The sequence below is a fragment of the Hibiscus syriacus genome, unplaced genomic scaffold (assembly GCF_006381635.1).
Source record: "Hibiscus syriacus cultivar Baekdansim isolate YM2019G1 unplaced genomic scaffold, ASM638163v2 tig00002840_pilon, whole genome shotgun sequence".
NCBI lineage: Eukaryota > Viridiplantae > Streptophyta > Magnoliopsida > Malvales > Malvaceae > Hibiscus > Hibiscus syriacus.
The window spans coordinates 5663504-5679289 of NW_024061947.1; the positions used below are offsets into that span (position 1 = coordinate 5663504).

The following is a 15786-nucleotide window of genomic DNA, read 5'->3' on the forward strand; positions in this document are numbered from 1 at the left end:
TGGATGCATCGATACATGGCCTTGTGCATCGATGTGCATTCAAGGCATTCATCAGTGCATCGTCATGATGAATCGATGCACATTCAAAGCGGATGCATCGATGCACTGTCAAGTGTATCGATGCATTAAGCACAAAAATGTCAAAAATCTGTGTTAATCACTCAAAATGCTAAATTAATTAGCTCTAGTGATATTGGCAACTCATATATTGAAAATTAATTATGTCCAATCAATCAAATTTATCTTTAAACATTATTTGAACAAAAAATTAATTTTCACTATGAATCATAAACTCCCTCTAACTAATAGCAAGAATGCAATCAAAAATGTCATTTTTATAAACATTTTTTAATATTAATTCAAAGTGTTAAAAACATTTTAAACACTAAGTGAAGATAGGTCAGTTAAACCTAATTCTCTCCTAAGTGTCCAAAATCTTTCTTTATCTAAAGGTTTTGTAAAGATATCTGCTAATTGGTGCAAAGTATCAACAAATTCTAGAACTATATCTTCTTTAGCGACATGGTCTCTAATGAAGTGATGTCTAATTTCAATGTGCTTAGTTCTAGAGTGTTGGATGGGATTTTTAGTGAGACAAATAGCACTAGTATTGTCACACTTGATAGGAATAGTACCTACTTCAATTCCATATTAAAAACGTTGTTGTTTCATCTATAAAACTTGTGCACAACAACTACTGGCTGAAATTTATTCCGCTTCAGTGGTAGATAATGCAACACAATTTTGTTTCTTTGAAAGCCAAGAAACCAGCATATTTCCAAGGAATTGGCAAGTACCGGATGTGCTTTTCCTATCTAATTTGCATCCTCCATAATCTGCATCAGAGAAGGCATGCAAGCTAAAACTAGAGTCTCTAGGATACCAAAGTCCTAAACTAGGAGTGTCCTTAAGGTATCTAAAGATTCTCTTAACAACTAGTAAATGTGATTCCTTAGGGCATGATTGAAATCTAGAACATAAGCAAACACTAAACATAATGTCCAGTCAACTTGCAGTTAGATAAAGCAAAGAGCCAATCATTGACCTATATAATTTAACATCCACATATTTACCTTTTTCATCCAAGTCAAGCTTTGTAGAAGAACTCATTGGAGTGGCATAAGGTTTCCCATTTTCCAATCCAAATTTCTTGAGCATATCCTTGACGTACTTAGCTTGATTGATGAAGATGCCATCTTTTCTTTTCTTGATTTGGAGTCCCAAGAAAAATAAGAGCTCTCCCAACATGCTCATCTCGAATTCACTTTGCATTAGCTTAGAAAATTCTTGACAAAGAACATCATTAGTAGAACCAAATATTATATCATCAACATAAATTTGAACTACTAATAAATCTTTACCTTTATGCTTTAAAAACAATGTAGTGTCAACCTTCCCTTTTGAAAAGCCTTTTTCAATTAAAAAGTTTGACAATCTTTCATACCAAGCTTTAGGAGCTTGTTTTAAACCATAAAGCGCTTTTGTCAATTTAAGAACATGATCTGGAAATTTAGAATCTTCAAAACCTGGAGGTTGTTCCACATGCACTTCTTCTTTTATAAAACAATTTAAAAATGCACTTTTAACATCCATTTGATATAATTTAAATTCATGAAAACATGCAAATGCTAATAACATTCTAATTGTTTCCATTCTAGCTACGGGAGCGTATGTTTCATCATAGTCTATGCCCTCTTCTTGAGTATACCCTTGAGTAACAAGTCTAGCCTTGTTTCTCACTATATTACCACTTTCATCAAGCTTATTCCTAAATACCCATCTAGTACCTACAGTAGATTTATTACTAGGCCTTTCAACTAATATCCAAACTTTACTTCTCTCAAATTGATTTAACTCTTCTTGCATAGCCATAATCCAATGTTCATCTTTTAATGCTTCTTTGATATTCTTAGCCTTTATGCATGAGATAAATGCAACATAATTACAAATATTTCTAAGAGAAGATCGAGTTGTTACCCCTTTGGATGGATCACCTATAATCTCACCATCCTTGACATAGTTGTACTCTCTTGGATAAGATACTTCCCTTTCTTCAATGGTTGGATTCTCGAGGGGATCCTGAGTTTCCTCATCTTTTGTTTCTTCCTTTGATGATGGTTCTCCAATGTCATGTCCAATGTCATTTATATTTATAATGCCTACATCATCATTCACACATGAATTCTTCATCGGAAGGAGATTATCATCGAAAAAAACATGTATAGACTCTTCTACAACTAAAGTTTTTTTATTAAATACTCAATAAGCTTTAGAATTTAAGGAATAGCCCATAAAAATTCCTTCATCACTTTTAGCATCAAATTTGCCAAGATTTTCTTTACCGTTGTTTAAAACAAAACATTTACATCCAAAAGGATGAAAATAGCTAATGTTAGGTTTTTTATTTTATAAAGTTCATATGGAGTTTTCTTCAAAACATGCCTAATCATTACTCGATTAATAACATAACAAGCGGTATTTTTGGCTTCCGCCCAAAAATATTTTGGCAAATTATTTTACAAAGCATGGTTCTAGCCATTTCTTCTAAAGTTCGATTTTTCCTCTCAACAACTCCATTTTGTTGAGGAATTCTAGGTGCTGAAAAATTATGGCTTATACCATTAAAATTACAAAACTCAGTAAATCTAAGATTTTCAAATTCAGTGCCATTATCACTCCTAACACTAGTTATAGAGTAAGCTTTTTCGTTTTAGGTTATTTTTGAAAATGTGATGAAATTTTCTAATGCTTCATCTTTAGTACTTAAGAATAGAACCCAAGTATATCTAGAATAGTCATCTACCAAGACAAATGCATATTGTTTTCCACCTAAGCTAATAGTCTTAGTTGGCCCAAAAAGATCTATATGGATCAATTGTAATACTCTACTAGTTGATACGTCATTAATGGATTTAAAAGAAACTCGTTGTTGTTTTCCTTTAGCACAAGCATCACATATTTTATCATTTTCAAATTTTAGTTTAGGAAAACCTCGAACTAAATCTCCTTGAATTAGCCATTGCAAAACACTCATACTAGCATGTCCTAGTCTCCTATGCCATAACCAACTATCATGCTCATCCTTAGCAACTAGGCACAAATTAGTCATTTATATAGAGTCTAAATGTACCATGTAAATGTTTCCTATTCTATGACCAATAAGCATAATCTGATTAGATGCAATTTCAATAACTTTACAACCATTAATTTCAAACATGAAATTGAATCCCTTATCACATAATTAACTAATACTCAAAAGATTATGCTTTAATCCATTTACATATAAAACATTTTTAATTTGTATGGAAGAGGTATTACCTAGTATACCTATACCTTCATGTGACCTTTTGAATTATCACCAAAAGTCACTTCTCCTCCATTTTTGGCGTTAAGCTCTATGAACCAACTTTTATCTCCGGTCGTGTGTCTTGAGCATCCACTATCAAGGTACCATGAGTTTGGATTTGTTTCCCGTGCCTTGTAGCAATGCTCCTACAAACATAGATTAATTTCTAATTTTTGGTACCCAAATTCTTTTGGGTCCATATTCATTAGTTTATAAAATTTTAGTCCCCTTAGGTATCCATTTGTGTAGGATAACCTTATCTTTAGTAGTAATGAGTTCTTTAGGAACCCACATACTTCTAACGATTTTACCATTTAAGGTTCTTTGAGGACCTCTATGATTGTAGTTTCTAAAACTTTTTCTAACAAAGTTGGATTTTGAATTTTCACCTTTTTCAAATCTTTTTGTTCCAACTTTATCAAAAGAAGTTTTAAGATCATTAATTTCTTTTTGATAATCATCATGAACTTTTGAAAGTAAGTTATGCAAATCAATATTTTTCTTTTCAAAATCATTAATTCTGATTTGCAAATTTTTAATCCTACTTTCAAGGTCATTGTTGGTTTTGGACATAAGACTATTTTTCGTTTTTCAATATTGAAACATCATTTTTATATTTTGAAAATAGAGTCTTATCATCTGAAGCCAACCAATTATAATCCTCTAATAACTCATCATAAGATAATTCATCTGAATCAAATGAGTTAGAGGTTACCTGAGAGTTTTCCCCGATGGCCATCAAACACAAGTTGGCTACTTCTTGTTCATCTTCATCGGAACCTTCTTCATCGCTCCATGTAACTACATGAGCCTTGTGTTTCTTCTTGGATTGATCATTTTTCTTCAATTGAAGGCAATCATATTTGACATGATCTGACTTTTTACATTCGTAGCAAATGATCGGGTCTTTCTCCTTCGATTCAGTTTTGAAGCCTTCATTCCGTTTGAATTTTCTTCCCAAATTGGGCCTCATCAATTTTCTTAATCGTTTGGCAAATAATTCCATTTCCTCGTCATCTTCATCCGAATCACTCTCATCTTTTGTAGATTTGAGAGCAACTCCAATGTTCTTTTTCATTTCCTTTTCCTTTGGTGTTTCGTCAATCTTATCGAGGTCCACCTCATCTTCAAGCATCATTTCATGATTGAGGAGTGAACCGATTAGTTCTTCAAGGGTTAAGGACTTTAGGCTCTTAGCCTCGATGATTGCCATGTTCTTTGATTGCCATGATTTTGGAAGGGAGTAAACTAACTTCTTTACAAGCTTTTCATTTGGAATGATCTCTCCATAAGATTTGAGTCCATTGCAAATCGTTGAAAATCTATCCGTCATAGCTTTGATATCTTCATTTGGTTTCATCTTGAAATTTTCATAGCTATGTGTTAGAAGACTAATTTTAGATTCTTTTACCTCGTCCATGCCTTCATGAGTGACTTGTAGTTTATCCCATATCTCCTTGGCGGTTGTACATGATGAAACTCCTCCGTATTCATCCGTCCAAGTGCACAAAATATGATATGGACGGCTTTGGAGTTGAGTTGGAACATTCTTGTCTCTCCTTCACTCCACATTCTTGGATGAGTAAGAGGTTTAATGTATCCATCTTCTATGACGTTCCATGCTCCCTTGTCACTTGCTTGAATGAAACACAACATTCTATTATTCCAATAAGAGTAGTTAGATCCATTGAAGAAATGTGGTTTGTTGACGGGCATTGAATCGAGAACGAAGTCGGAGTTTGAAGCACCGACCATTGATGACTTGAATATCGATGTAACTCTTCCCGAATCGACTCAAGAGGTGATTAAACCTTCAAATGAGTGAGGCTCTTATACCAATTGTTGAGTTAATCGATCGACGAATATAGCCAAGAGGGGGGTGAATTGGCAAATAAAATTTCGGTGGAAGCTTTTGCAGAAAATTGAAAGTAATTGGACAGTGATTTAAAGTGGTTCGACTTTCTCAAACAAAGTCTACGTCCACTACCTTAGCTATCCACACTAAGGATTTTCCAACAAATTCACTAATTTGTTATTTCTTTTGAGGCCAAAGAGATAACCTTACAACACCCTCAAGAATATATTCCAATTCTTGAGAACACTCTTTCTCAAAGAGAAGATTACAAATTTGCAAACTTACAAGAAAAACCTCACAAGGCAAATGTGTTTGCACAATTCTAGAACAAAGGAAAAACACTCAAGAATGAATACAATTGAGTACAAGTAGTGTTCTTGAAAGCAAAATGAATATTGAATGAAAAATAGGCTTGAAATGCTCAAACTTGAGGTTTGATGCTTTCTCTTTGATTCTCTCTCAATTCTTGTTTCTTGTTGATTCTTATTTTTGATCAATGGCTTCTAAGCTTGTTTAAATACTCCTTGGATCACTTCTGAACGTTGGGGATCATTAATGGAGGTAATAGAGCCGTTAGTGTGTGAAAATAATTAATAAAACTGGTTGGGAGAGTGTATGCATCGATGCATACACAGGGTGCATCGGTGCATCAAGTGTAAAATTCAAATATTTTGACCGTTGAAACACTTAGTGCATCGGTGCACTAAGTGTGCATCGATGCATCAAATGCATTCGATGTTTTGAAAAAGCCTGAGTGCATCGATGCATGGTATGCGCATCGATGCATCAAATGCATTCGATGTTTTCATTAAAACCCGAGTGCATCGATGCATGGAGAGTGCATCGATGCATAAACTGCATTCGATGTTCAATTTATTCGTTGGTTCATCGATGCATGGATTAGTGCATCGGTGCATACCTTTGAAAAATTGATTTTAGGCTTGTTTTTGGCTCAAAATACTTTGTGAAAATTGTCTCAAAAATAGTTTAAGTATAAAACACAATTTTACACATTTAGTAAGGATTAAAATTGATCTTGAAAGACTTGGAGTAATATTTGGATATTCGAGTAATTAAATCGAATATACTTAGAAAATCTTTTGTAAAATCTTAAAATTCATTTATACTTAATTTGTTATATCGAAACATCAAAATGTTTTCAACAGTACCTTAATGAAAAATTAATCCCATATCAATTTCATAATCAAATCCCAAATAAATAAACAGAAATGCTAAAAATACTAAGCGTTTTCTGATTAACGGGCTTGATTCAGGGATTTCATGTCAGAATTTGACAAAACAGACCGCTAAATCGGACTCAGGATGCTAAAATACATTAAGAGGGAGGTTTTAGAAAAAGTTAATGTCAATCAACAGTCAACTGCGACAATCAAATGACGGTCAACGGAATGGTGTGATGTAGAGGTGCGAATGGATCAGTTCGGCTCCACTGGACCGCTCTAACTGGACCAATTCAGTATTTGGGCCGGATAGATCAACGGGTTAGATAAGTCAGTAGGCGGGTCGGATCAGGCAAGCGGTTAACGGGTTAACGGACGGGCCCACTGGTCGATTTGACCCGTTTCTAGAAACCCACCAAACGGTAACCATTTGCCACGTGTAGCGAATACGCGTGGGGGCACATGCAAAGTGTTCTATCATCGAAAAAATTACAGAAAAATTTCTAAAAATATATTGAAGCATTTTAAGGCACTTACCTAGCTCGGTTCACAACGATGAACGGCGAATAGGCCGATTATGCTTCATTGAATTTTTTATCGCTCACCCTTCCTCACGCCGGCGACGTTGGTGACAAGACTGATACCAGTGAACTCATGACGATACAAGGAATCTAGTGCTATGGATGGTGTCGACAACAGAGCTTCGGTCGGAAGTAAAACGACGTTTTAAGTATTCTTAGATTAAGTTTTCAAAAAAATGGAAGGTTGGAGAGAATGAGAGATAGCATTTGTTTTCCATAAATGGAAATTCCGGGTTTTAAGAGAATTTTATGCCCCATCTAAAAGAAGATGGAATAATTATGACATAAGTCCCTCAAGCTTAAACTCTTCAGATTTGGACCCAAAATTTATCAAAATGCAACTTTGGTCCTCAAATTTCACTAAATTTTAATTTAGTCCTCTAAATAAAATTAAGAAAAATTTAACCCCGGAATTGGGGTGTGACATTTTTTTAAAGTTCATGTTATTGGAGTTTGGTTGGATTATTTGAGTGAATTTTAATTTTTTTGGGTTGGTTTTTGATTTGAAATTCGCAAAGCCTGAATAACCATTGTTTTGATATTTAATTAAAATTTCCAATTTAATCTTTGATCTTTTGTTTCTTTAATTTTTTTTTCTTCATTTTAGTCTATTTTTAATTTTAATTTTTGCAAAGCCTGAGTGTATATTTCATTGTTCCACACATCAAGATTAATATTTTCCCTTTGATGTTAATTATTTTAAATATTTTAATTTTATCAATAATATAATTAACATAATAAGAAATCAAATAAAAAATATTACTAAAAATCAAATGTGAGAGATTTATCAAGACATTATTGTTTTGAAAGAAAAAAAATCAATCACGTGTGTTCATTTCAACGTCAAATGTGTAAATTGGATGTTGGAGGACATGGAAATTCCTAGTACCATTTTTCTTTTGGTTGAACCATAACTTTAAAATAGTAAAACAGACATATTTTCATAAAAAAATTAGACATCCAAGTTTCGTGTGTCCGTCCAAATGTAGGGGCTTTAGATGTTTTAGGAGACGAAAAAGTCACCCTTTTGACTCGCAAAGAGAAATAATATAGGAGAGATTTATGTTCCTGTCCCTAACCTTGTTTAGGCAATAAACAAAAAACTCAGTGAAAAAAGTTGTCAACTAAAGACTAATGCGGGCATTTCAACACGTATCTTCACTTAAATATGACAATGCACATATCAAATTGCCACTTCATCACTTCATTTGTCGGAAAATCTCATGCACGTTGGTTATAGTTCATCCATATGACTCTTTTTGATCCCAATACAAAATGTACCCCCAAACATTTTCAACTAATTTTGATTTGTCCAAAATCTCATGCATGTTGGTTGTAGTTTATCCCTTGATCTTGCATGTTAATAAGATTGAAGAGTTTGGAGAAAATGAACAAAGAGCAAAGTAGTGTCCTGAAAGCATGGGAGGCCACCATGCGCAAAACACAGGCGGCAAAGAAGCGCGCCAATAGCATTTTCGGGATAACATCGATGGCGAATGTAGCTCACAACGATGTCGAAGAAGATAGAGCATCCGAAGAACCATATTTTGCAGAGAAGATTCTTCCGAATGGGGATTATTATACAGGGCAATGGCATGATAATTTCCCCGATGGACAAGGGAAGTATTTATGGACAGATGGGTGCATTTATATAGGAGAGTGGCGTAAAGGCAAAACTATGGGGAGGGGAAGGTTTACTTGGCCCTCAGGTGCTAGTTATGAAGGGGAGTTTAAGACCGGATATATGGATGGAACCGGTGTATATATAGGTGCCAATGGGGATACTTATAAGGGACAATGGGTGATGAACTTGAAACATGGTCATGGCCTAATGCATTATTCTAATGGGGATGCGTACGATGGAGAATGGCGACGCGGTTTACAAGAAGGCCATGGGAAATATCAATGGAAGAACGGGAACTATTACGTGGGAGAGTGGAAGAACGGTGTGATTTTCGGCAAGGGGACTTTTGTGTGGAGCAATGGGAATAAGTATGATGGATTTTGGGAAGATGGCCTGCCAAAAGGGAACGGAACTTATCAGTGGCCTGGTGGTAGTTTTTACGTAGGGAATTGGAGCAAAGATCCAGATGAACAGAACGGGACATATTACCCTTCCGAGTCTTCTTCAACCGCAGATCTCAAATGGGATCCCACGTCGGTGTACAACGACTTGGCGAGTTGCAAAATTTGCCATGGAGAAAGGGTTTCGATCATGCCATCCCAAAAGAGACTAGCAATGTGGTATTCAACAAAGGGTGTGGACAGGCCGAGAAGACTGTCGGTCGATGGGAGGGCGAGCGTAGGTATAGAGCGACCATTAGATAAAACCAGCTTATGGGAGAATGATGGTGATGGCAGTAGTTTAAGAGAACCGAGAAGGGATTTCGATTACGAGCTGTATGATGATACAAACCCAAAGTTCAACCTTGGATTAGCTTTGAAAGTACCCAAACTAGGCAAAAGACAGGGGGAAACAATATCCAAAGGTCACAGGAACTATGAACTTATGCTTAATTTGCAACTGGGGATCAGGCATTCCGTAGGAAGACCAGCACCAGCTACAGGTTTCGATCTTAAGGCTTCGGCATTCGACCCGAAGGAGAAAATCTGGACTAGATTTCCTCCTGAAGGAAGTAAATACACTCCACCACATCAATCTTGCGAATTCAGATGGAAAGATTATTGTCCAGTAGTGTTCAGGTTAGACATATTTCTGTAGTTTCATGCATGATTAGTTTGCAATTCCCAACACCAAGTAAATTTCACATTAACATTTGTGTAAAAGGACTTTGAGGAAATTGTTCAAGGTAGACCCTGCAGATTACATGATATCCATTTGTGGGAACGATGCACTTAGGGAACTATCCTCCCCTGGTAAAAGTGGTAGCTTCTTTTATTTGACGAACGATGATCGATACATGATCAAAACAATGAAGAAATCCGAAACGAAAGTGAGTTTTGATTTCCTTGTACCTGTTTATAGTCCGAAACGAAAGTGGTAACTCTATTGGTTTGTTTTATAGGTGTTTTTAAGGATGCTTTCAGCCTATTATAACCATTGCCGATCATTTGAGAACACCTTGGTAATAAAATATTACGGCTTGCACAGCGTAAAGCTCACTGGCCCTGCTCAAAAAAAGGTTAGTAAAACATCAGTAAAAAAGATGATTAAATACACAAAGTTGCAGAAAATGATAGGTTGAACGATCCAGGTTCGATTCATTATCATGGGGAACCTCTTACGCTCCAACTACACAATCCATAGACGATTCGACTTGAAAGGGTCTTCGTTAGGACGCATAACAGATAAGCCTGAGTCCGAGCTCGATAATACTACTATACTTAAGGATCTTGATCTCAATTTCATATTCAAACTACAAAAATCTTGGTTTCAAGAGTTTTGTTGGTAAATACAGTTTCTCTTAACTAGATTAACAACTAGCATGAAAACTATACATACAACATTTATATACGTTTCTCTTCACAGGCAAATCGACAGGGATTGTGAGTTTCTTGAACAAGAAAGAACAATGGACTATAGCCTTTTAGTAGGTCTTCACTTCAGAGAAATGTCGCCTAATGGAGAGCTAATTCCTTGTGAAACACGTAATTCATCCGGTTATCTTTCATCTCTTCTTAAGATTTCCGTAAGATTAATTACAAATTGCATTCTTCCAAACCCTATTCATCCTTTCAGGCAATTCGAAGAATGATGCAACTCATCATCTTCCCAGGACAGATATGGATCAACTTCTTCAAGACCCTAAGAGGTGAAAAAATAACTTCAAATTTAGTTATTGTTTTTGTATTTCTTAGCATTCAAGGCATGTGTTGATCGTAGCTCATGAACATTGCAGTTGGGCCAGCATCAAGCTAGGCACTAACATGCAGGCAAGAGTCGAAAGAACGATAAGGAAACCCGAGCTCGAACTACAGCTTGTCGGAGAACGGACGGGGGAGTGTTACGAAGTCGTAATGTTCTTCGGCATCATCGACATACTTCAAGATTACGACATAACCAAAAAGCTCGAGCATGCCTATAAATCTATTCAGTATGACCCAACTTCGATATCAGCTGTGGATCCGAAACAGTACTCGAGACGATTTCGCGACTTCATTTTTAAAGTTTTTGCTGAAGACACTTGCAGTTTTTAGCTGCGAACGTGTACCGTGATGTTGTCTTCCATGGATCTATGGATTGAGTTAGCTATACGTTTTAAGGTAATCCTCATTTATCAAAAACAATTGTTGTAGTAGCCATTGTTACAATATTATGTCATTTTTATAACCATTTTTTAGCCTGGCGAATTTTTAGAGTCATATTTTACAGAAATTTAGAAATGTTTCGAAATGTTTTGGAATAGTTTGGAGCCATCATCGACTTTTGAGTTTAGATAGGTCGAATGCTCAAAAAATGTCTTTTTAAAGAAATTTTAATAAAAATCTTATAAAAGGCGAGATTGGTCTACACGAACAAAAATTTTGAGTTTGGGAGTCGATTATGTGTAAAAAAGAATAGTCACATCCACATCGTCCAAAATCGATATCTTCAATTATACATTGACTCTAATATTAAAAATCTAGGAATTCAAATATAGATTTAATTAATGAATCTTTTATTCGTAAGGAATATTAATTTTTTTAATATAAGAAATATTAAAATTTATTAATAAGAGTTTTAGGAGAAATGCACACTATTGTATTATTACCAATGGAGGAAGAAATAATCCCTTAAATTTCATTAAGATGATTATTTGTAATTTTTCAGTTGAAATAAAGGAATATTGTCATTCCTTCTAAAGGTTTAAAAATTAAAACAAAATTAGAGTCTAATCAAAGGAAATAAACGAATTAATCAATTACACATTTTATTGAAAAAGACAAAGGATATTCAATTTAAAAGGTCGAGACTAGATCCTTGGCATAAATCAAACGACGTATCCTCGATAATTTAAATAGGAGAATATATCATTTTTCTTTTTGTTTTTGATTAATTTGAACCTAATTTAATTTTTAGGTGTTCACTAATAGAACATTCATTTATTTTAAAATATTGAAATCGAATGTCTAGTTATATTAAGACCAATTTTTTTAATATTTGAAAATAAACAAAGACTACATTTTAGTTCAATTATGAATTTAATTATGTGTTTCTAATTAATGGGCTAGTTTTAAGAAACTAGGACTAAATTAGAAGAAATTTAAATTATAGGTTTAAATCTAAACTAATTGTTTCTAATTAGTGACTAATTAATAAGTTATAAAATCCAAGGTTTAATTCTAAACCTAAAAGATTCAATTGTGATCAAATTAAAGAAATTCTAAATCTAAAGTCTCTAATTAAAAGACTAAAATACTAATTATTGACAGTTGGGATTTTAAAATCCACCACAAAGACATGATCGCCCGGCCCAAAAAGTCCAATATTTAAAACTCAATACTCAAGGCCGAAATCTCAAAGTCCATTAATCTGATGTAAATTTCCACGAACTATTTTCAATTATGCCACCCACGTCACTTAAATTAATTGGCATCAATACACGCTTCTCTTCAAATTTGTCTTCAATCATCTTCATTCCAATTTGAATCATTGAGACAAAATTAAGATATGACAACCAAAAATAAATCGTACCAAGATAATGACACATCGACCCATTTATGATAAGATGAAATTATGTTATTCCAATTTTATTATTATAACTATTTGCAAGGATCCTTTCTTTGGGTCCAAGAGTGATTATGATGATTTTCTTAAAAAGAAAGAATATTAGAATTCAATGGAAATCCTAAAGAAATATATATATCTATATATATATATATATATATATATTAAGAATACTCTAAAATAATATAAAAATAGTAGACGTGTTGAAATATTCATAAAATATTTAGATATTTGTAATGTTTAGTATTATATATAGAATTATCTATTAGAAAATTTTAAATATTTGTAATGTTAAATGGTTAATATGATGGCATGTGTTAACACCACTAGAATCTATAAATAAGAGATGAATTTTACCGTTACAGAAAGAGTGGAAAAGTGGAAAAAGAGTGTGAAAAGTGTGAGTTAGAGAAACAGAGCGTAGAAGCAGAGAATAGAAAAATAGTGGGATAAGAGTGTAATATTTGTATTAAAAAAGTTTTCACTTCTTTTAAGTTTCTCGATTAAGCCTTAGTTGTTTTAAGTTCTTAGTGCACTTGTGTTAGTTTATTATATGGTCGACTTTGTCGATTGATTGATATATGATTCGGTTATACCACATAATTAATAATTGGTCGGCTCTTCACCTGTGATAACTCTGTAAAAAGTCCATATTTAGGGCCTTTTCACTTAAGTTGTTGACTGTCTAAGAGCTCATATAGGATCATATAGATGCATTTATGAGCATATAGTTGCATGTGGTGGAAATATATTTTGTTGTGGCATTTTATTTTGAAAACGGTGCTCGTTATGGGGAAAGTGCTTTGTTTGATGACGTGCAGGATTTGAGAGCAAGGATAAGCAAGGAGAATTATCGTGACGTGCTGGGAATGTTGAGCAGAATCCAAATGCCAACTTGGACGACATTTCGGAAGAAAAAAAGACGAAAAAATATATTTTCAAGAGCCAGTTGTCAATGTCTTCACGTGCCTTCAGCTGCCAGACACCTAGGAGGGAACATCTGCCACTTGGGTTTGCTAATTCTGTCGGCACGTACTCCCAGCTGCAAGCCTCCCATAATGGACCACTGCCACATCTATCTTACCCCCTCACGTGAAGGAACCAGCTCGAGGTATCCTATGAATTTTAACACAAATTCCTGGGTTTATTCTCCACTATAAATAGGAAATGAAGCCACCAGATTTAAAAAACCTCCTTTACACGCCGTTGAGCTTAAATATTCAAAAGAGAAAAGGTCTATCATTTTTCTCGTCAATCGTATTTGCCATAGCGTTCCTCCATTAACAAGATAGAGAGAGTGGGGAGCTAGGCGTCCGAGAGGAGCTAGCGAGCTAGGGTAATTCGTGGTGGCTGAGGAGAGCTCAAACAACGTACGTCGAAGGCTTTTCCTCCATTCATTTTGTTTTTTGCTTTCATTTATCTTAGTTGGGTTGTATGGAACGGATTAATTTCATGGCTTGTTGCTTGGAATATTCGAACCCCACCATGAACTAGTCTTAATTAGTGGGAGTTCCTTATGGATACTTAAGTTTTATTTTAATGGATGGTTGTTTTTGTATGCTGTTATTTGTTTTGCTTATGATGCTTAATACCTTATGGTTGTAGGAGCTATGAGAGTAGCCATTCTTTAGGATAATGCTTAGTGGTCGAGAGAATGACTAAGTAGTATATCTTTAGTGTTCGAGAGAAACTAGGAAGAATTCACATAAGCAAGGGGTTCTAGATAGTAACTAGACCTAATTCAACCTTATCATAAGGCTGGGATTTCAATCGACTAAAAGGATTAGAGCTCGGTCGAGAGGTTAGATGCTAGTGCTGATGCTGAGTGGTATTACCGTGACATATTTTGTTGATCTAAACCAATAGGATCCCTGCACCTGCTAACGCCGAAAGGTATTGCCATGGCATCCTCAACCTGTCGAGTCCCTTGACTAAAGATAGCATAGAGCACCTTTGTAAACTCTATCGGTCACCATCCTGAGAAGTTAGACTTAAGTTTCCTAAATGACTCCTATCATTCATTCCTATAGTAGCTTGTTGTGTGAGGATTCTAAAGTCATTTTATTCAAATCCAGTGTTTACATTTCGTTTTGCCTTTGTATTTTCAATTGATTTCACTACACTCAATTTATTTTTGCTAAGACATTTAATCCATTTTGCCACGACATCCATATTTGCCACATTATCACCATCATTCGATTCCCACCAACATCCATTTCATTTTGCCGCATCATTCTTATTTGTACATACCATCACTAACTATACTTAGGTGAAATATATAATTGATTTGATTGAACTTGTAAATTACCTTCAATCCCTATGGATATGATACTCACTCATCACTGTGTTACTTTTTCAATTGTGTATACTTGCACATATTTTGCAACCATATTTAGTAGTCATAGATCACGAATAAGTTTTTTGGTGCCGTCGTCGGGGATTGACAACTGGAAGTTAATTAGTTTTATCATAGCATTTTTATTTTACTTCTTCATTTTTTTATAGTTTTACTTGTTATTTTCCTTGTCTTTTTCAGGTTTTTCTTGGTTTATGACCAGAAGACACTCTTACGAGCCATTATAACCAATTAAACCTGGGATTGAGAGGCTGTTTAGGCAAAGAAGTCGTGCTTAACGTGCAAACATGTATCAAATTAGCAATCAAGGTATCACGAGAAAGATCAGAATGCCGAGGTAATTCCAAATGCTCGGAATGTAGCCATACCTCGTGCCATTTGAGATCACTTAAATCCTATCTTGAATGATTTAAATCTAGGAATTGTGGCACCCGAGATTCACGCAGTCCATTTTGAGCTAAAACCTAACATGTTCAATATGAAAAATTCTATAGGGAAATTTGGGGGCATGCCAAATGAAGATGCCAGGAAACATATTCGTAACTTCTTGGAGGTATGTGATTCTTTCCAACAACAAGGAGTACATAAAGATGTATTAAAGTTAAAGATATTTCCATATTCTCTGCGTGACTGAGCAAGGGCTTGGTTAAGTAATGTTCCAATGGGTTTGATGGAGTCTTGGACTGATCTGAGCAAAAATAAATATACAAATTTTGGGATCTATATAAAGGATTGCTTCGCGAATGCTCAAATCATGGTTTTCAAGATTGGACTCAAGTGGTAATGTTCTATAACGGAG

At 34.8% G+C, this 15786-nt stretch overlaps 1 protein-coding gene across 2 annotated transcripts; it reads left to right on the forward strand.

Annotated features, from left to right (window-relative positions):
- Nucleotides 1-8350: 8350 nt before the first annotated feature.
- On the forward strand, nt 8351-11240 carry LOC120153494 (phosphatidylinositol 4-phosphate 5-kinase 5-like). Of its 2 annotated transcripts, XM_039165440.1 has the most exons (7): nt 8351-9666; nt 9752-9917; nt 9990-10106; nt 10179-10372; nt 10454-10584; nt 10664-10736; nt 10824-11240. In XM_039165440.1, exons 1-7 carry the CDS (start codon nt 8351-8353, stop codon nt 11119-11121), a joined length of 2295 nt encoding a protein of 764 aa, XP_039021371.1. In that variant the 3' UTR covers nt 11122-11240. The 2 variants fall into 2 exon arrangements, with proteins under 2 accessions (XP_039021371.1, XP_039021374.1); XM_039165443.1 differs by lacking the exon at nt 10664-10736 and having other exon boundaries at nt 8396-9666; nt 10454-10572; nt 10808-11240.
- The last annotated feature ends 4546 nt before the right edge of the window (nt 11241-15786 follow it).